We start from the raw sequence: 23,781 nt of genomic DNA, 5'->3' as shown, positions 1-23,781 counted from the left end.
TATCCACTTTTTAATATTAACTGACTTAAAACCTGAGAATTATAACAAAATGAGATTTATTTGAAAACGCAACATGTTTCATCGAGATTGACTTCATCAGGCGTTAAGAACATAGAAAGATATTAAAAGACATTGAAAATAACATTGAGACACTCTAAAACTATACAATTATAAAGTCATAATATTCGACTGTGAATTACAGTTATTATGAACTTGAGCTATAGTCCATGTTAAAGTTCTATTGTTTTACACTTGTGCGTGTGTGGAACCACGCGATCTCCAGTATCTGATAGTAGAGCTGAAAGAGTCAGGCAAATTATAGCTGAGATTATTGTTCATATGAAGCGGGTCTAAGGTGATTTCTTTTGACTCCACAATGCGGCATTCCACCTCATCATGGCAAATGTGTAGGTTTGAAGTTGATGTCCAATTTATCTCATGTTGGCGGCTTTCATTGTTCGTGTTTATTGAAAACAGGACATGGCCCGACAGAGCAGTTGCTCTGGTTCTCTTATAAGCAGTCTCTCTGGTGCTCCTCGAGATGCAGTAGGATAGATTTCTTCGTTTGCCCATAGTAAGGCTTTCCGCACTCACATGTGACCTTGTATACACCTGGGAATTGTAGAAGGTTTTGAGATTGTTTATAGTTGTTGAAACGATCTTATTTTTGGCAGAGTCGAGAAGCACGTTTGTATGTTAAACTTCTTTAGGATTCTACTCAGCTTTTTGGATAGTGTGCTGATATATGGCAAGACGATATGACCTTTGGAGTCGTCCTGTGTCTCTATGTTGCTATGTTGACGGTGGGATAATTGGTTAATACTTTTTAAAGAGTAGCCATTGTTTTTAAAGGTCCATTTAAGATGTTGTAGTTCTTTTTTTAGTTCTTCTTCATTTGACAGTACAGATCTTGCACGATTCGCAAGAGTTGATATAATACCCAACTTCTGCACTGGATGGTGATGTGAGGACGCATGCAAATATCTGTCAGTGTGTGTTGGCTTTCTAAATATAGAGACTTTTATTGATTCAGGCGTCTTGGTGAGTTTAACATCTAGGAAACAAATGGAACTATTTTCTTCAATCTCCATTGTCAATTTTATATCCTGATGGAGGTTGTTTAAGTGGTTGAGAAACCTGTGAAGATTCTCAATACCATGCTCCCATATGAGGAAAATCATCTACATATCTAAGCCAAATTCTTGGTTTTAAACTAAAAGAGGAGATTGCTTTTTGTTCAAAATCCTCGAAAAAAATGTTGGCTAATACAGGAGAGGGGGCTTCCCATAGCTAATCCTTTGACCTGTTTATATAGTTTACCTTCGAATTCAAAATAGCCAGAGTTTACACAGTGAGATAGCAGAGAGAACATTTTATTTGAAATCTTGCTCTTTAAAATATGGAGAATGTCCTGTGTCGGAATGTTGGTAAAGAGTGCTACCACGTCAAAGCTCACCATGATGTCAGAAGATTTTAGTTTTAAGTCCTTTATTTTAGAGACAAAATCTGTTGAGTTTCTAATATAAGAAGAGTTTCCCACATAAGCTTTTAACGATGACGCCAGATATTTGGATAACTTGTATGTGGGTGTGAGTCAATGCTGTCTACTATAGGTCTCAGTGGATAGTTTTCTTTGTGTACCTTAGGGAGACCATATAACCTTGGAATGAGTGGGTGTAAAGAACGGATGGAAAGCCGTGTATTTTGTGGGATTTCTGTGGTCTTTTGTAGGAGATTATTGGTTCTATTGTGTATTTCTCTTGTTGGATCTCTCTCAATTTCCGAATAACTATCTGACTCTAACAATGTTAAGATTTTTTCTCGGTAGTCTGTTTTATCTAGAACTACACTATTTAAAAATAAAAATATTTTATTTTTACATAATGTAGAAACCCTGCTTCTAGAGAGCAAACACGGCACTTTTTTGACATCCTCAGGCTACTAATAAGTGGAACAGTGGTCTCACACTGGACGATGAAATTTATCTTCCACCTAAACATAATTAGAAACATCCATGTCCACTGACAGGATACAGCAGCCTATTGGATGGAGAGTGGATATGCTAACCACTCTGCCAACCAGGCTAGAGAAGATATAGTCTTATGGTCTCAAAAGTCCATAGTCTATATAAATATATATGTGATCAGCAATTAGATTTGAAGATGATGATGTAAAATCAAGCTAAGAGGTGCACTGCATTTCCATTATTATTTGTAGGAAATGCAATATGAAGGAAAGTGTCATTAAACCCAATATCAAAATATGAGATAGTCATTTCAGCTCTTTACTTTATACGGTTGACATTATACTCCTAGTAAATTCATAACAATTCTTCAGGGTTCTTTAACTGCATTTTAAATAAAGAACCTACAGAACAAGTAAAATATTTCAATCTCTTTGTGCACATTTTTAATGTGAAGGAGAAAGGAGATAGGCACAATTTTATGTGAAAATGGCAATTAAATATGGAAAAGATAACATGAATAAGCAAAACTGTAACAGCAAGGTGCCATACATACAAATGAAATGATAAGGAATAAGTGAGAAATTAGCCAAAATACTGAACTAGCAGTATAGCACTCAGTGTTTAACTGACTTAACTTATCCACTTGAAAGCTAGGCTGGCAATAAGAGTCAACAGAACACAGATATGAGAGTTATGAGGGAAATTAAGGAGTAAACGGATGGCATATTTTCGACCACTGTTTTTCTTTCATTTATCAATCTTTCAACATAATTATTCCAGATATCTTTTATCCCCAGCTTTTATATTATCTTTATCATCTCTGATTGCTTTTATAATATTCTTTTCTCCTTCACATTAAAAATGAAGATCTTAGGAAGCAACTTGAATCTAAACATTCAAGAATGTGTATGTTGTAAATGGAACCTTGCACAGAACAATATATAGTTCATAAAGTTGCATATCAGCAGTCATAAATGAAGGATGCATGAAATGGTTTGATGCTGAATCAAGTACAGGTAGGGTGCATACCATCTTCGTTATTATTTTTTATTCCTAATCTATATGCTACAAAAAGTAAAGGTCAGAGGTGCAGATCATGTTGAGAGATTGAAGCAATGGACAGAACAGAGGTGAAAATGTGTGCAACAGTGTAATAAAAGACTGAAAGAGATTAAAAGTGACACAACTGAGAAAGAGTAAAGTGATGATCAAAAGAATAGTAGCATGATGGATGTAAACAATGAGGGAGACAGCATGGTTATGCCAATGATACATAGGACAAAACATGAGCTAGAGCAAATAAAGAAACATCTGCTAAGTGGTTCAGCTGAGAACAGAAAGAAGTGTGCGAAAAGATAAATGAATGGTTGACTAAAAGAGAAGGAAAAATTAAGAAAAGAGTCTTGTATGGCAATTCTATCATAAGAGGTGTAATTGGCGAGTGATAAAATCTGCTTCCCAGGTGCAAAAATTAATGATGTTAGGGAGGCTATGAGAATGCAAATGGGCTTGTTTTGGCTGAAACAAATGATTTGAAAGGAGAAAGCATGGTATAAGGGAGAACATGAGTTACTGAAAGTAGCAAAAGAAAAGAGTAAAAGAGTTAGTGAGTCTGTTGCTGTGATGACAGAATTGAGCTGAGAAGGACCATAATAGTGAATGAGTCGATGCATAAGTTATGCAGAAGGAATGATATGGAATTTGTGGATGTATATAGTGAGTCTGACAGACAAAAAGAACTTATAACTTAAACCACACTCCTTGTATGTGGTTGCATCTGAATGGATTTGGTGTTTAGAGTCTGGAAAAATTGTTGAATGAAGTGAAAGTGGATGTGCAAAATCAGGAAAATAGAGCTTTTAGGGAAGAAGCTGTTGAGCAGGTACACAGATACCAGTGAGGCAGCTAAATGTACGAATGTGCATAAAATGCCTAAGTTAGTACCACTGTAACAAACGAGAATGTGATAGTTAGTGTAAAGCATAAGGACAGAGGTGGGCCTAAGGGACTATCACTTTATGTACACTAATGCCAGGAGCATTCAGAACAAGAGGGAGGAGTTTTTGACATTGGTTAGTTCATGGCCAAAGGTTGGCATTAGTAAGACATGGCTGACAGAAGATGATTTAGTTAGTGGGATAGAATGTAAAGGGTATAGTGTGTTCAGGGAGGACAGAGAGAAAAGATTGAGGAAGGAGTATTATTGATGAACTGCAACCAAAGAGAGGCGTACAACTGCAGGGCAGTGAAAATAGTACACCTGAAGCCATCTAGTGTGGGATAGTGGCCAGCAGAACAAAACACACAGTTGGATACTTCTAGAGACTAGAGTATGTTAAGGTTGATGGTGACAGTATGCATTGGCAAATAAGCTCAGTGAGTGGAGGGCAGTAATTATTATGGGGACTTCAACTATGGGAAGATAGACTGAAAGGAGGAGAGGACACATGGGAGGAAAGAAATGGAATTTATGCAGTTACCAAGGAATAATTACCTGAGGCAGCTTATAATGGAATGTACTAAGGGTTTCAGAGTGCTAAATCTAGTAATTCCATCAGAGAATTTGTCTCTGATGAGTGTGGTCATTGTGGTGATCACTCACATCATACTGGTGAGAGTGATGATATGGGCTTGATCTGGGAGATGGCTTAATGTGCAGAATTTTCATTCAAGAGAAGATTTGTATGGAATTACAGGGCTGGTAAGTATGACAAACTTATGAGATTGCTTGGATCAGTGCCATGACATGTTCCACTTGTTGCATACAAGAGGCTTCAAGACTGATGTAGTAAATTACCGACTAATCAGCATATCAGGAGTTGTATTCAAATACTGGAGAAATTGGAAAGCACAAAATACAGTAATGGATAGATAAAATGGGATACTATATGGGAGACAACATGGTTTTTTGAAGGGTAGGTTATGCCTCAGTAACATTCTTGTGATTTATAATACAGTGACAGCTGAGATGGATAAAGGTAATGGGTTTATATGGCAAAGACTGACAGGATACAGCGTGGAATTTTAATTAATAAATTGCAGCAAATGGGGGATAGATATAAAGTTGGTGAAGAGATACCAGACAGTACTTTATTCAGGAGTAGAGTCCAGTAGAAGGCCTGTGACTAGTGGAGTGCCACAGGGCTCTGTTCTTGGGCTGTTACTATTTAATTTGTATATTAACGATATAGGAAGGAATCTGAGAGGAACTATTCGGCTGTTTTCCAATGATGCAAAATTGGGTAGTGCAACAGTTAATAAAGATGAGGTTAAAATTTTGCAGGATGATTTGGTTAGACTAGCAGTCCAGGTAAAGGAGAATGGATGTCAGTCTCACATGGCAAAGTGTAAGGTTATGCATTTGGGGTGAAAAGCTTACCAATTGTGCACCACACTGACTCCAGTGTACTCCAGGAAAATTGATGAAGCCAGAAATTTGGAGGTGTTAGTGAATATCATCATCATCAAATTCCTGATATATACCCTCAATAGGATATGATAGTACTACATGAAAAATTACATCATTACTAACTTTCTATCTACAATTTTCCTCCAAATCAGTCTGTTACCTGTCAAGACTCCAACATTATCAGATCTTATATTTCTACTTCTAAGGCACTTTTTACTGTATCAATCCACCTATATCTTGGTCTTTTTCCTGCCAACCTAGCAGAAAACACTTCTCTTGCTAACTAATCTTTCCTCTCCCATTCTGTTTAAGTTTCCATACCACCTGAGATTAGCTCTGCTAACGCATTCCTGGATGCTGACAATGTCAAGTTCTTGCCTAATATCTTTGTTTTTAACATGTTATTGCCATTGATGCCATCAGTTCATGCCCCTAATCTTTCTCAGGACTCTCATATCTGGGCTCTAGTCTTTGGTCACATGTTTTACTTCTGACCCAGCTCTCAGATCCATAAGTAAAAATTGTTTTGAATACTGTCTTGTATAGCTAATTTAATGTTTTGGCTAATTTCTCTCTTATTCCATATAAATTTATTTAGTTGACTTCCTACCATACCAGCTTTGTTGATTCTGTTGTCATTTCCATATTTAATTTACCATCTTCACTAAAAATCGTGCATAAGTAATGAAATGTTTTATTTGTTCTATAGGTTCTCCATTCACAATGTATTTGATATTTTCAATGTCTTTGTAATGCTGACCTTCATACCATATCTATTACAACAGTCATTCACTTAAGTCTGGGAATCTTGCAGACTTGTAGCAGATTTATTTAGAAGTATAACATCATCCGCATAAAGCAAAGAGCTGAGATTAACATCTCCAATTTTGATATCAGGTTTAATATCACTTTCCTTCATAATGTAATCCATGTAGATAATGAACAACAGAGGGGATAATGTACATCCTTAATGTACACCAGATTTAACATTAAATCATCTTCCTGTACTTCCTTCAATTCTAACTGCTGACTTACAACTCAAATAGAGACTAGGTATCGCTTGATATAATGCCCAATTGACACCATATAACTGTAGCATTTCAAATAGCTTCTCTCTTGGCACCTTGTCATATGCCTTTTCCAGATCTACAAAACCTAAATACAGATCTTTGTTATATTCCCCTGATTTCTCAATTATCTGTCGTAAAGTGAAAATCTGATCCTGACAGCCTCTATTTGGCCTGAATCTGATTATTCTTCACCAAGCTTCTCTTCCACAATCCTCCTCAACCGTTTCTCATGTGTACTTGCATATATCTTACCAGGAACACTCAGTAGAGAAATACCTCTGTAATTCGCACATTCAGTTTTATCTCCCTTTATGTATATGGTACTATGAGAGACTCCAATCATCTGATCTTGAATTTGTCAGTCAGTGCAGCCACTGTAAGCTTTTATACCTCCTACTTGAGCATTTCTGGTCAAATATCATCTACTCCTACTGCCTTTCCGCATTTCAGGCTTTTGATGGCTTTTTCTACCTCAAGTATGGATATGTATTCCTGACTGCCTGGTCAGTATTTTTTACTACTGTGCTGTCATCACTACTTGTTTCCTTTAGCAATTTTTCGAAGTAATTACTCCATACTTCAAGGATATCTTTTTCTCTTATTTTCATGTCACCTTTATCATCTCTAATTCCTTTTACAGCACTCTTTCCTCCATTTCTGAGATTCTTCAACAACCTCCAGAATATCTTGCCACCTTCTTGATGTTTATTTTCTATGTTCTTATCAAATTCCTCCCATGACTTTTGTTTAGCTAGTCTTACACAGTGTTTAGCTTTGTTACATTTGTCTCTGTATTCTCCAAGAGCACAAGTTGACTTATTTGCCAGGAACTTTTGATATGCTTTCTTCTTTTCTTTCACTGCCTCTTTAACTTCCTGTGTCCACCAGGGAGTTCTGATTTTTTTATCCTTGCAGACAACCTCACCACATGCCTCTCTGGCAGAATCAATCAATGTTTTCTTCAGAGTTTGCCACTGAATCTCCAAGGTTTGGTTCCTGTTCTGAAACTCTTTCATTTTTTCTTCAATAATCTTTGTGTATTTTAGTCTACAGTTCACATCTGAGAGCTGCTCAACTTTTATTCACTTTAAAACTTTCTTACATGTTCTTCTTTTCAAAATGAAATTCAATTTTAATCTGCTCAAGACTAAATAGTGATCGCTTCCAATTTCAAATCCTCTGTACACTCTGGTGTCCTGCACCAGGAAGAAAATATCACTATTGAAAATAACATAGTCAATGAGACTTTTCTTATTCCTTGCCTCTTCTCTCCATGTGAATTTGTGCATATTTTTATGTTGTAACATTGTGTTAGTAATAACCAGTCCATGTCCTGAGCAGAAATCCATTTAGTGAGTAGGGAGTTAAAATTTAGAGGGCATATTGCAAAACTACAAGGAACTGGTTTAGGACTTGTCTCTGTATCACAAACTTGGCTGCAATGTCCTTTAAAATACACTTGTTCCATTCCCACTTGGATTTCTTCCCTGACAACTGTGGCATAGTTAGTGATGAGCATGGTGAATATTTACATCAGGAAATTGCAATAATGGAGAAAGTGCTCCACTTCCATGTTGGCTGACTACTGTTGGATGCTCGATAGAGATGATCCTGAGCAGCTATACAGGTGACAGGCAAAGTGACTTCGGACACAGAAGTGGACATTTACCGGTATATGTGATATTCCTCTATTATATAAGAAATTATTGCAGATCTCTCACAAACCTTAGCCAATTTTGTGTTTTCATAGTCATATTTGTGTTCAGCAACTTGAAATCTATAAGAATTACTAAATTAATCTTTGGGGGGGGGGCATAAGTTTTGTAAAATTTTGTTGTCTAGTTAATTTTTGGTTATAGACCTCACCCATTTGTCTACATCTTTCTCTGAAGGCTTCCCAATGCCAATATTCTGTAGCCAATCACCATTAGGTCATTCCCTCTTTGGTCATCCAGGCATTTATCTTCTTTCATATAGATTCCAGTGGGTGATTGTCTTTGTCAATCTATTACTGTTCATATGTGCAATATGTCCTGTCCATATCCATTTTAATTTTAAAATCTCTTTCCCTATAATCAACACATTTGTTTCTTTTATTTTTTTATATATATCTCCATTCTTTATGATTCTACATAGTTTTTTCATTCTGTTCCAGTATTTTTGACTATTGGCCATTTCTCTGATCTGGATGTCATAACCTAGGATGACACAATGGCTGAAGAATTTGACTATAATTTCAGTTTTATTTTACTGAAGAGGAATTTTTTTCAGTTTGCTAAGTCATCCAGCCTAACTGAGTTCTTTGTATATCTTCATAAATGCTTCTTTCTAATGTAAAAGTTATTCTGCAATATACACAATCTTGTACTTACTATTTTTATTGTTGTCTATTGTTATTTATTCTGTTATCTGGTTTCCTTCAATATTTGCCATTCTTTTAGTTCTTTCAATATAAGAAGTATATAAGAAATTATGAATGAATTACAGTGTCAAATAAAGTAGGATTACATTAAATTCTTCTAGTTCTCTTTTGCTGTTTGCTATTACTACAATATCATCAGCATATCATAAATGATCCACTGTTTTATACTTACTAATCTCTTTGTCACTCTAATCTAGTTCACATAAGGCATATTCTAACACTGTATTGAATAACTTAGGTGAAATAGTATCTCCTTGGTGGTGTACTCTTTTATTTTGAATGGACTGCTTTGTTCACATATAAGGATACTAGCAAATGCTTTTTCATATATTTTGCTTATTAGCTATATATAATTTTTGTTTACTAGATGTCTTTGTTGCTATTAGGATTTTTTTTTAATCAATAGAATCAAACAGCTTTTAGTAATCTATAAAACCTAAGTATGGTAAGTTTTATTCTGCATTTTTCCTCTTAGTCGATTCAATGTCTGCAGATGGTCGATTGTGCTAAATCTCTTTCTGAATCTGGCTTGTTCATTAGGCTGAGTGTCATGTAGCAATCTAGTGATTCTGTTTATTATTTTTAGAAATAGTTCATATATTTATGACAGCAAGCTTATAGTCTAAGCTGGTTGGTTGATTGGAATTATGGCTCAAGCAACTAAGGCTATGAGGACAGCATATTAAGTCAGTAAATTGCATGATTTGTCTGTTTTGCATGATGAAAAACCTGAGTGTTCAGATGGGAAAGCCCTGCCACCTTCATCTGAGACCAGCTGACTCACCTTCAGTAGAATAGGCCTGATAAAGGTTCTTCATGCTCTAGATTGCATTCTAACCCAGGTCTTTCCAGCCAAAGGGCTGATACTGAGTGAGTAGGCTAAGTAGTTTTCTTTTGTTTATTATTCCCTTTGAACAAGAATATTATGCTAGATTGTGTATGGCAGCAGTTCTCAACCTATGTCTGCAGGTGCAAATGCACCCATGGAGCTATTTGCATGCACTAACTGTCAATTATTACATAAGGAAAAAATGAAATTAAAACTGGAAAATATGTTCCCCTAGTAATAATATTTATTTAAATTGTAAAAAATGTTAACATTTATGCTATATTATGAACATTTTGTAATTCCTGTCTTTGAGGATGAGTGTTACCAGTGCCAATTTTGTGCATATATTTTATGTATTTAGTCTGCTGGCAACCGTGCACTTGATGAATGTGTCACCACTTCACCGGTGTTGTCGGCACGCTTTGACCATACATTGTTTTCTTATGTTTAAAAGTTTTGTCCCAAAATGATGAGTAATCCAAATAAAAAACAATGAAACTATAAATTCAACAATGATTGGGAAGGACTATTATTTTATCCACAGTAAAGAGAAATGTTTTTGCTCATTGTGAGATGGTTTAATTTAGTTGTATAATAAATGCTACATGTGTATTTATCCTACTTTCATAGTTAATTAATTGTTATCATTTGATATGATAAATAAGTATAAATTTTGATAGAAAAAAAAATATTGGTATACCTGCCACTCTTTTTCCAATCTCAAATGTGCCCATGCCCACAACCAGGTTGAGAACTCTTGGTATATGGGAACAGGGAGAGCGAGTTTGTTGACTTTCTGAGATTTGGAACTTTTCTTCTTTTTCTTGTTCTTCTAGCTTCCATATAATAGTGTTTTCAGCAGTGCTTGTGATGTTATATAATTCTAAAAAATACTGTCCAGTCCATTCTACTATGCCTTTTTTTAATCTCTGATATCTCATCCACTTTTGTCTTCCAGTATTATTATTTTTTTAATATTGTGAAATTGATTCGTAGTACTTTCATATTTTTGTTGTTATTTAGTTTCTTGTATCATTTTATCTTATCTTCTTTATTTTTTTTTTCTGATTATTTTATTTATTTTTGTAAGTTTAAATCACCTAAGTTTAATAAAAGTTCAGTTTAATTCCCCTTATTCATATTTATGTTGTTAAAAGTAAAAAATTCAAAAATAAATACTCCTATACTTACTGCTGAAAAAAACATTGAGGCAAAATAAACAAAACTCTCTGTGTAGAAATGTCGGTATATTGCTAGTACTATAGCAGGAATGAAGAGCAAATTACTTAATGTCAACAGTAAGACATCCAATAACAACTGAGTATCCGAAAAGGCAGAACGACCATCTGTACAGCCCCAGCCTTTCCAACCTAGAATGATGACAAAAATATGTTTGTATGCATTTTAAGTCTAAATTTCAAATTAATTTAAAATTAAGTTTTAACCAATTTAAAATTAATTTAATAACAAAGATGTTAACTATTTTATGTCATTACTAACTTGTCTGTTTTTTGAACTTTTCATGGGACCTAGCATAAATCAATGCTTCCTGTTCCATTATCTTAGCTAAACCGATTAAGGCAGATAGCTACCACAATGTTAATCAAATCAATTATGGCGTAGTATGTTTTCAGGATTTTGAATTTCATCTAGGAGATATTATTTCTATTCTAGATGGAATTAAAACCAAAGTTTATTGCATCGTTATTTGCCACTTTTACAAATTTCTAGAAGTTTCACATTCAGGCAAGTAATTGGAATTAATATGCACTATAGATTTATTATATGTGGCTTCCACCCCTTTTGTAGGTGAAGCCACATATAAAAAATTAGGCTAAATTGAAATTGGACAGAAACAGAAAAACATTATAAGCTAGAATTAAAAGCCACGCATTACTGATATAGTTAATAGCCCATATAACATTACTATCTGTATAAATTCTTAAATCTTAATGTTAAAAATATATTTCACACAGATTCATATCATTACAATATGGAATTCAACATTGGGGAAAGAATCTATTCTTCTACACTGAAGCCACTGGTATCAACTCAAAATAAGTAATTCAGATCTTAACTAGAAACAAATATAGAGGTACTGCAATGTGCAATAAGTATATCTATTAAAAATATAATCTCATAGACAATTACATATTTATAGGTTGCCATTATTGCTAAACAAGAATAATGAATACATCAATATTAAACAAGATGTTTTCTTAGTAGACAAGACCTAAAATATACAGTTACCAAATCACATAAAAAAAGCAATGCTTTAACAGTTCAAGGATCTTCTAGTGTTTTAAAAATAAAAGTAGTGCTAGAAATTCCTCTGTAATTTTCACATTTAGTTTTATTAGCTTTTTTTTTCATAGATGGGTACTATGAGAGCTCTACTCTAATCTTTGGGAATTCGGCCTTCCGACTTCCTTCTTTTCAACCATTTCTGTCCACTGCTGGACTAAGGCCTCCTCCAGTTCCTTCCACCTTTCTCTATTCTTGGCAATGGTTGACCAATTTTTCCCAACAAAAATTTGACAATTTATCACTCTACCTTCTTTTAGGATGTCCTCGGCCTCATTTCCCTTCTTTTGGAATCCAGTTTATTAGTATGGTGGTCCATTGCTCATCTTCTCTTCTGGATAGATGTCTGGCCCATTTACATTTTAGTTGCTTGTGGTGAAGAATGATGTCAGTGATATGAGTCTGGCTTTTATCCAGGTATTTCATTATTCTTTTAATGTTGTTACACCTGATATCTTAAGAATGTAGAATTCTCACCTATCATGGTGTAACATGAAGAATAAATAAATTAAAAACCCTGCATAAAAGATAATAGATGAATTCATTAAAAGAAAAAGAAATATTCTTGCATCCAATAAAATATATAAAATATAAAGGTATTTGTTGAACTAACTAACAAAAAGAAAGAATATATTAATGTTGTAATATGATATAAAAGAGAAAATTTAACTAAATAAGACAGAAAAGGATTAGTCATAAGAGATGGTATGTGAGAGGCTAGAGATTAAAATATTAAGTAAGTTCATAGAGAAATTTTGGAAAGGGGATTAAGTTAGAGGCTAGCAAAAGAAAAACAACAGACTATCGCTCAGGGCTGATTCCCGGATTAAGACATCGTTATGGGCTCACCAACCAAAGGACGTTTGGCAGAAAAACGCCACCCTAATTGGTCGGTGAAGTAAAATCAAGTAGGGGGCAGAGAAAAGAAGTTACAGAAGGTGCTGTTAGGAGAGCAAGCATAAAAGGGTTGGAACCCCCCCACAAGACTTTAGAGGCTTTTAGACCTTTTTGGCTTTTGGTTCTGTTCCAGGAGAGTTTTTCGCGAGCTCCTTCGTATGGGTTTCACGGTGTTTTCCTGAGTGGCGAGATTGGAGTTATATCTCCGTTGTCACAACACGGAAACAAAAGTGAGCGGAATTTCGGTTCCGTATTTCCTATGTAAGAAGCGAAGAATGCCATATAGTTGAGGAAAAGAAAGCATATTCTTTGTGTTTCAACTTCAGTGACAACCACGAAAAAGGGAAAGCTGTAAAGAAATCGATATCCACGTCGCGAGTTGCACAGCCGTTATTTAGACGATTCAAAGTGTGTCCTGAATAACGAAAGGTAAAGACCGCGTAGGAATAGTTCAATTCAAAGGGGAACATAGGAGAAGCAGATTATCGGAGAGGTTATACCAGGATACTTCAATCAGAAAAAGGTAGAGGCCCATATGGAAAACTCAGGAAAGAAAGGTACTGTAAATTATATCTCGTGTTAACTAAGATTCGTCTGTATTAATTATCATTATTCTAATACTGAACTGTTGAAGTGACCAAGAAAACAATACTAGGACTTTAGTATCTGACAGAATATATTGAAAGTAAGCTGGCTAGTGTTAATGTTATATGAGTAATAAGTGTCCTGAGAATTTTGCATGTCTATTATATTGTATAAGAAAGTGTTTAAATGTCATAGTTATGTGTTAGTGCAGTAAATGGTTTAGTTAAGCTACTTAAGTTTGGATAGTTAAATAGTGTGAATTAATCTTATATGTCCATGTCATATGAAGTTATGTGTTGAATGTGTATGGCGTTATGATCGTAATACCCATTATAGGATCATAGGTTAATTATTTATGATAAGCTAATGTCAGTTTGTAAATATTTAGTATAGCATTGAATTGAGTAATAACTAAAATTTGAATTGTACCATGTTAAGGAATTTAATAAACCTTTTGTCCAATGATAAAACAGTTGTCTGAAATTGCTGTCCAATGCACCACTTGAAAAATTACGAACCTAATCACGCGGGAAATTAACGTGTTAAGAAACGAGATAAAGTGTCACGACTGCAACATTGTTTCACTTTCAGACATATTTTAGTTCTTTCTCCTTGTTTTTGTATATAATATCTCAAACTAAATATCCCAAAAGGCGCAGTATAATACAAATATTAAGGATACCAAGGGGAGAAATAACTTAAGTATTAGTATATTTTTGGTGATATCTCGAACATAGATAATAGTAGAACATAGATAAGCGGAAATTATTAGATAAAATAAAAATCATAAAATGGGACACAACAATGTGATGCCTAGCATCAGCCTCTCCATTTTTCTTTGAGTTGTTGCTAGTTTATTTGCCAGAGCTTTTGTTAGAGACCAAGTTTCACAACCATATGTGATGACTGGAAGTATACACTGGTTAAATGTCTTCCTTTTTAAACGGAGTGGGACATCATTGTTTTGAAATATGCTTTTCAATTTTCTGAATGCACTCCAGGCCAGTTGAACTCTTCCATTTATTTCCTTTTGGAGTCCATAGTTTGGATCAATGAGATGGCCTAAGTATGTATATGAAGAGACTCTTTCCAAGAAATTGTTTTCTATTATTATGTTTTTTGGTGTTACAAAATGATTAAACATGATTTTAGTTTTTTCTCTGTTTATGTTTAGACCAACTTTTCTGCTTTCATGATATAGGTCTTCTATCATAATATTAAGGTCTTTTGGAGTGTTTGCAAAAATTATATATCATCTGCATATCTTAGGTGTGTTAAGTTTCTGTTAATTTTTATACCAAGGTTTGTCCAGTTTATATCATTAAATATTTCTTGAAGGACTGCTGTAAAGATTTTGGGTGATACGGTGTCTCTCTGTTGGACACCTTTTTCAATTGATATTTTATTGCTACTTGTGTGAAGTTGGATTGTTGCTGTTGAAGTGTGGTATATTTCATGGAGGAGGTCCATATATTCTCCAGGAACTCCCTGATTCTGGAGTGCTTTGATTATTGCATTAGTTTTGATGGAATCAAATGCTTTTTCACAATCAATAAAGACTAAACAGAGAGGCAATTGGAATTCTGCTTTTTTCTATTATTTGTTTTACTGCATGAATATGATCAATTGTGTTAAAGCCTTTACGGAATCCTGCTTGTTCTGCTGGTTGACTTGAGTATAGAAGAGGGATTAACCTGTTTGTTATTACTTTTCTGAGAATTTTGTATGGATTAGAGAGCATAAAGTCTATAGTTCTTTACCTCTTCTTTTTCCTTTTTTAAATAACAGTATCAGCGTAGCATTTTTCTGGTATCTTCCCTCTCTTCTGGCATAGATTTAATAAGTTTGTGACATGGTGAATTATGTTGTTTCCTACCCATTTAAATTAATTCTATGTGAATTAGGTCTCTTTACCAGGACATTTTCCATTTATCATTTGTTTTATTTCATCGGAAGTGAATGGGGAGATGAATTCCATATGTGATAGGGAAGAGTATTATTATTATTACAGGTTATTCCATGGAGTCCTTAGACTCATCGAGGGGAGGCCCTAAACGCTAAGCACTATCCAACATCTGCGCAGTATCTATCATACTTTGCTTTGAACTCCTTCACAGTCATGGCACCCACAACATACTACGACCTATGGGATACTATGGAGTAATTTATATTTGACTGTCTATTGAAGGATCACTATAGAGTTCTTTATAAAATTCTTCTAGCCTGCTTAGGATTTGTTCTTGGTTCCTTATTATCTTTTATTGCAGTTATTTGATACTTTTGCCAACTAATAAATGTTTTCTTAGTATTTTCATATTTTTATTGTTTTCAATTGTTTCTTTTATTTTTGTAGTGTTATAAGATCTTATTTCATTTCTCATATTTTTCCTTCTTATTTTGCATAGTTCTGCATATTCTATTTTAGAAGTTAAGTTTTTGTCTTGTTTCATATTTCATCTCTTTTTTAGTAGTTGTAAGGTCTCCTCTAAAAGTTTATGGTCTTTTCCAAGCCCTCGGAATTATGCCTCCATTCTTCAGCATTATATTATTATTATTATATTCTATTATACCTCCATTCTTAAGCATTTCTGGTCGAATATCATCTATTCCAGTTGTCTTTGCATATTTCAAGTTTTTTAATGGCTTTTTCTACCTCAAATATTGATATGTATATGGTTTATGTATTTCTACTTTTCCAAAAATTGTGGAAAGACAGCTACCGAGGGAGAGATTTTTTAAATGGTGTATTTATCTATTTTGTCTTCGAGTTGAATGTAAAATTTTTTTAAAATATTTTTTTATTCTGTTTTATAATTAGTATTGGAAGGGGGATCCTCTAAAATAATTTAGAGGATCCCGCTAGAAAATTAGAGTCTCACTTTCAATTATGAGATCATTAACGACATTATGATTTTATTTGGTAAGAAGTTTTGTCAATGATGACAGTAACATTGCCTTTATCTACATTACTGAAAATAATATAAGGGTTATTTCTAAAATTTTCTATAGCCTGTAGACATGGGTATAAATTGGTTTTGAAATTATTTTGCTATTAATCATTTTGAAAAACAATATCTCAGTTGAAATCATTTTCTAGTTTCATTTGTGCTTCAATAACGTTCTTTTCTAAGAGAATTCTTAGAGGAATAATAAAATTTGTCTTTGCTTTAAACTACTCTGTCATTCATAGAAAGTAAGTGGAAAGATTTATAACAGAATTAAAAAACACTTATTCTAGGCACAGAGGAAGTGAAGATACAGGATATCTCTGTTGGTATATATAAATTTGATATATTATTCCATTTTATTATTATTATTATGTATACTACATTAGCAGTCAACTAGCTGAACTTTTTCTTGGACACATATAATCCCAATTTTTATCACCCTCCTTTTCTCCCTCAATGGAGGAGAAGAGAACGAGAGAGATTGAGAGAGGGATAAGATCTCTTACTATGAGAGATATGTGGCAATGTCTATATATTTGTAATGAGAATGCTACACAAGTTCATTTTTTGAACACCTTCTGCCGATTACAATTCTCTATTGAAGATAACTCCATCAATTTCATAAATTTGATTCCAATGAGATTATATTAGATCATTATATCAACACTGAAGGATAACAACAAACCCATAAATATTGAAATTTATTTGAATTTCTCTTTCTATCAATCATTGTATAAAGCAGATATATCATATTAACACAATTCATTAATGCCTACAAATGCTCATAATCAAACACTGCCTTCAAACTATGAAATAACACATTCATTATGGAGACTACAATCCGTTATAGGAATAATTACTTTAATTTCCCATTGTTTCGACCTTCATATTAAAGGTCATCACCTGGAGTATATACAAATATATACAAAGACTAGATAATAATAATAATATTATTATTATTAATAGACCTCTACGTAGTCAGAGACTCATTGAGGGAGGCCACATACTACACACACACACACACACCAGCTATCATACTTATTCTTGAATTCATTCACACTGCTTGCATTCACAACATCCAAAGGCAATCCATTCCAATCATGCACCACCATCTGATAGATGGTGGTGCATGATTGGAATGGATTGGAATGTCTTCTTGGCAGCCTTTATTCTCAGCTTCCAAGGATGCCCTCTTGTTCTTTCCCCACCTTCCATAAATTGAAAAATTCCATAAATTGAAATCCTGTATGACCCTTTCAGAAGTTTGTAAGTCTTAATCATATTACCCTTCTTTCTCCTGTTTGCTAGTGTCTGCAGTCTACAAATTCTCAATCTGTCTTCATGATCAGTATTCCACAATCCTGATATCATTTTTAACACTCTCCTTTGTACTCTCTCCAATATATCAGAATCCTAATGGAAACCAGGAGACTAGGCCTGCGCACAAGAGTCCAAATGAGGTCTTATTAAGGCCTTGTAAAGAGGCAAAATAACATCTTTATCTTTACATGTGAATATTAGTTTCAGAATTGCAATTATCTTTTGAGTTGTACTCGCAATCTTTGCCACATGGCCCCTAAACTTCAACTTCCTATGTTTTAACACTCCAAGATCATAGCCTCATCAGTTTTTTCTAGCCTAATCCCACCAATATAATACGACATTGGATATCTAATCATGCCGAAGTAAATGACTTTACATTTACTGACATTGAACTGACACCCAATTTCCCATGCCCACAATTCCAGCCTATTCAAATCATTCTGCAAAAACTGCATATCAGCAGCATTCCTGATTACCTTACCTATCTTTCCATCATCAGCAAATAATGTCGCTTGTCAAATCCTTCCCAATATCATTAACGTACAGATTGACCAAGCACTGATTCGTGTGGTACACTACTTGTAATATATATATGTATGTTACAAGTAGTGTACTTGTAATATATAGATATATACAGGGTGTTCGGGATAAATTTGACAGTTTCGTAAGGAAAAAGAAAATCTTCTTTGTATCTATTAAATTTAATGAATTGACAAAAAAACATTACAGGCAGAGTTAATTACAATACTATCAACAAGATTTACTCAAAATAACCACCATTAGCATCGATCACAGCTTCAATTCTGCTTCGGAACCTCGAACAAGCTGATGCTACAGTCTCCCTGGGAAGGGCCGCAAAAACTGTTTTAATTTTATTCATTAACTGGGCTTTTGTATTACTGGAAGTGCGATTGGTGTCTTTTTCAACTGCGCCCCATACAAAATAATCCATGGGGTTAAGGTCTGGGGAGTTTGGAGGCCAAACATTTGGACTGGTGAAGTCGTAGAAATTTTCAGACAACCATTTTTGACTTTTCCCAGAGGTGTGGCAAGGGGCCGAATCCTGCTGCCATACATACGGCCTACCATTGGCTACCCTTGTTATCCAGGGCTTGACTACAGTTAGCAACTCCACGAACAAAGCCCGAATTCCAATGCCAGGGTTCTTCAACACCTGTTCCTGCAGATTTGCGAGGAATTCTGCTGTACGAACGCAATCAGATCGTCTGCTAGGGATCTTTCTTCTTGCTACATCCTCGTAGTCACCATTGCAAGTCTCTAGTTCATGCCTGATTGTTTTTACTGTATTCAGGGAGCATTGGGCAGCAGTCGTAATATCCTTATTTTGATGGCGGGCACGAATCATCATGATACAAGTTATTCTCTTCCATGATTCAGGTGGGTTCCAGCTATCCATCCTTTCTGACATCTTGTATATGAATGAAGAAGGGTCCAAACTTTTAAATGAAGAGAAGTGTGTGTTAATACATGTAACTTACGGAAAAATATAATTAATTATAAATATGTCAAATTTATCCCGAACACCCTGTATATATATATATATTACAAGTTTGTTTGTTTATTTATTTATTTATTTTATAAACTTGGTTAAAATAACCAAGTTTATAAAATCACTTGGTTATCCTAATATATTACATTTCATATAGATATATTATGTCAGTAAATTGCATGATTTATCTGTTATTATTATTATCTGAGACCACCAGGGAGTCAAGGACTCATCAAGGGAGGCTGTGAATTACCCAATCCAGCTATCATACCTTCCCTTAAATTCATTTACACTAGATGCACTCACTACCCCTAAGGGCAAATTATTCCACTCACTCACTGCTCTCTGGGAGAAAAACCTAGCTCTTACCCCTTTCTTGAACGAGAACCTTAACTTCCATGGATGCCCCCAGTGTTCTCTCCCCGCCATCCATATAATGAAAAATTTCACATTTGAAATGTTATAACACCCAATCAAAAGTTTATAGGCCTCTATTATATCACCCCTCTTTCTCCTGTTAACCAGAGTCTGTAATACTCGCAATCTGTCCTCATACTCTAAATTCCATAATCCGGATATAATCTTTGTAATTCTTCTTTGCACCCTTTCCACAGCTTCTTTATCCCCTTTGAACCTGGGAGACCAAATCTGCACCACAGTAATCCAAGTGTGGTCTTATCAAAGCCTTATAAAGAGGCAAAATTACTTACTTATCCTTACATGTCAAGGTTCGATTCAACATAGAAATTATCCTCTGAGTTGTATTTGAAACTTTTGCTATGTTACCTTTGAACTTTGAATTCTTATCCACCAATACACCATGATCCTTTGCCTCTTCAGTTTCTTGTAGCATAACCCCCTAACATAATATGCCACTGGAACTCTAATCACACCAAAGTGCATAACTTTACACTTACTAACATTAAACTGACATCCATTTTCGTTTGCCCAGATTTCCAGTCTATTCAAATCATTTTGTAATTGTTGAATACAGTAGCATCCCTGATTGCCCTGCCTATCTTCGCATCATCAGCAAACAATTGCAAATCTGATGATAGATCCTGCTCGAAGTCATTAATGTATAGATTGAAAAATAATGGCCCAAGGACTGAACCCTGAGGTACCACCACTGGTTACCTTAAATCTGGCAGATTCACACCCACTGTATACCACTTTTTGATATCTGTCTGTTAACCATCCCCTGATCCAAGTTAATAGATTATGTTCCAATCCCATATTCTCCAGTTTACACAACAGCCTATCGTGTGGTATCCTATCAAATGCCTTAGAAAAATCCAACATTATCATAGTGTATCCATTCCCTTTATCCAACTTGGCCATAACATTGTTATAAAATATAAGCAAATTGTTAAAACATGACCTTCCTTTAGTAAACCCATGCTGTTCCCTGCAGAGTATAGAATGATCGTCTACCCATTTCTGTATGCGAGTTCTTACTAACTTCTCTAAAATCTTCACTACCACACCAGAAATACTAATAGGTCAGTAGTTAGACACATCAGTTTTTGCACCATCCTTGTGCAATGGAACTATTACATTCCTTCCATTCATGTGGTATCATTCCTGAGCTGAGACTCAAGTTATACAAATATGTGAAAGGCCTAGCCAATTCAGCTGACCATCCCTTTAACAAACGGGCAGATATTCCATCCGTCTCTATTGACAAATTCTTAACCAGGTTATGCAAAAGCTCTTCAACCTTATTTTCATGAACTTCTAACTCTTCATTGAACGTAGTAGTAGCACCATGCTACATACACCTGGTTGATATATCTTAGCAAAGTGAGCACTCATTAACTGAACAATCTCCTTAGCTTCCGACACTCGTGTACCATCTGCATTCAATAAAGTTATTCTTCCACATGAATTCTTTCTTTTGCTTGGGCATAATGATAAAATTCTTTCGGATTGCCTTTAGCTTGCATGGCCAATTTCTCTTCATACTCCATTTTAGCTTTTCTCACAATACTCATTACTGTTCTGGCCTGAGCTTTATACATTTCATAACTCCTCTCACTCTTATTCTCACGGATCTCTAGCTTAATAAGGCTGCACATCCATTTCACTCCCAACCTATTTACTCTTTGAACACTAGGGATACATTCAGATACTGCCTCATTCAAGCACTTTTTCAAAGATTCCCATGCATTGCTGACATTTTTTCCATTCTGTAACTGATACCATGGGACCAAAGATAGTATTCTTCTAAGTCGATATCATAATTTCCAGCTTTGTAATTCAGCATGTAGCCTGATTTAATCAGAGGCTTCAATAAAAGTAGATACTTCCCAAGAAAGAATAGCATGATCACTGTCACCAGTTGGTGGTAAAATAGCTATATTCTTGACAAAGATCCCTTCTGATGCTATGAGCAAATCCAACACTCTTTGACCTCGAGTTCCTTCTTTCACATGCTGCTTGAGAAAGTTATCTCACACAATTCAATAAATTCCTGTTCTTTCTGATCATGAGATTTCTCTTCTACCCAATCAATGTTCGGAAAATTAAAGTCATCCATAAGGCTAAATTGGCTATGCATTTCTTTGTCCCCTACAGCTGAGCTGCCAGGTCTGCAGCAACACCCCACCATATATTTCATTCTATTAGCCTCCACTTCATGCAGAATGAAAAACCAGAGTGTTCAGAAGGGAAAGCACTGCCACCTTTATCCGAGACCAGCTTCAGTAGAATAGTCCTGATAAAGGTTCTTCATGCCATAGACAGCATTCAAACCCACGTCTTTCCAACCAAAGGGCTGATACTGAGTGAGTAGGCTAAGTAGTTTTCTTTTTCTTATTATTCCCTTTGAACAAGAATATTATGATAGCATTGTGTATGGCAGCAGTTCTCAACCTATGCCTGCGGGTGCAAATACGCCCATGGAGCTATTTGCATGCACTCACTGTCAATTATTAAATAAGGAAAAAATACAATTAAAACTGATCTGTCTTCTCCTAGTAATAATATTTATTTAAATCGTAAAAATTGTTAACATTTATGTAATATTATGAACATTTTGTAATTCCTTGTAAAACATTTTGTAATAGATATTATAGATTTCATATAAATATATTACATTTCAAAACAGTATGCCAAAGTGACAGTGATTTGATAAACCGTTATTCTGGCCTGACCTCTGGTGAAAAAAAAAACTACATCAAAGCTATATCCTATTTATAACATCATCAGAGAACAAATTCATATTAATACTTTTAATACAGCAAAATTGGTGGCCTAATCAATAATGTAACAAGCGTTTGTTATATTAAAGCTAAGATACTAGATAACTACAGTCCTAATTATAATTAACTCTTAGAATAAAAGTTAATAAAAGGTTATGTGGATAGAATATGTGCCATCCATATTCTTGGAATTTTTAGACCACCATTATTGTTAAGATACAGTGATTGATAAGAATTTCACAGGTCTCTTTAAATTTGCGATCACACCACATTTTGGTGTGATGTAAAAAACAGGTATCTTTCCAGTCAATTCTACATAGAGTATTCAGGTCATGATCAGAAAGGCCAGATTTATCATAGTTATTATTATACTGGAAAGAACTTTATTATACTGGGGGGGGGGGGGGGGAGAACCATCTATCCACACAATCTATCATACCTCTCCTTGAACCCATTAATAGACAAAGCACTCACAACTGACTCGGGCAACTCATTCCACTCATTCACAACTCTCCAAGCAAAAAATCTACTCCTCACACTCCTACACCTTTATTCAACTATATCAACTCCTACTAAGCACATCTTTATTCAGCTAGAGGGACCAGAATAAGGGTCCCTCTAGCCAAGTGCTGAAACATTTCCCCTACATCAATCCTATAAAACCATTTAAGCAACTTAAATGTTTCTATCATATCCCTCTTTTTCTCCTATCAACCAACTACTGCAATCCACATGCTTTCAATCTATCCTCATATGGAACATTCCACGGACCACTCACCATCTTGGTAACTCACCTCTGAATCCTCTCCACTGCTTCCTCATCCCCAAGAAACTCAGAGGACCAGACTTGAGCATAGTAATCGAGATGTGGGCATATCAAGACCTTACAAAGAGGAATAACAACTTCCTTATCTCTACTTGTTAATGTGTTCTTCAATAGCCAAATAATCTTATGGACTACCTTAGCAATATGTTCTCTAAACTTTAACTCTGTCTACCCCCCCCCCCCCCCAATCTCTACCTTCATCTATTTCCTGGAGTACCGTGCCAGTGCGATACATGGCTTGTAATGTATTTATCCCAAAATGCATAACTTTTAAATTTTTGAAATTAAACTGTCACCCATTAATTTTTGCCAATACTAACAGCCTATTTATATCATCCTGCAAGCTCTCCACATCACCTTCATTAACTATTACTCTACCTAACTTTGCATCATCAGCAAATAACTGAATATTTACTTTCAGTAAATATTCAGTTATTTGCTATTTCCTACATCATTTATGTACAAATGAAACAGCAATGGTCCCAGCAC

At 34.9% G+C, this 23,781-nt stretch overlaps 1 protein-coding gene across 1 annotated transcript in view; it reads right to left on the bottom strand.

Annotated features, from left to right (window-relative positions):
• Nucleotides 1-23,781, bottom strand: part of LOC150104223 (transmembrane protein 8B-like) — a 167,888-nt gene that overhangs the window by 23,029 nt on the left and 121,078 nt on the right. The window contains exon 9 of the mRNA XM_090396236.1: nucleotides 10,888-11,066. Within this exon, the coding sequence (XP_090252362.1) occupies nucleotides 10,888-11,066 (179 nt within the window). The remainder of the gene's footprint in view (nucleotides 1-10,887; nucleotides 11,067-23,781) is intronic.

This window comes from Typopeltis vanoorti, chromosome 8, assembly GCF_054136105.1.
Source record: "Typopeltis vanoorti isolate ZY-2024b chromosome 8, IOZ_Tvanoo_1.0, whole genome shotgun sequence".
NCBI lineage: Eukaryota > Metazoa > Arthropoda > Arachnida > Uropygi > Thelyphonidae > Typopeltis > Typopeltis vanoorti.
This window is presented reverse-complemented; position numbering and strand designations above follow the sequence as displayed.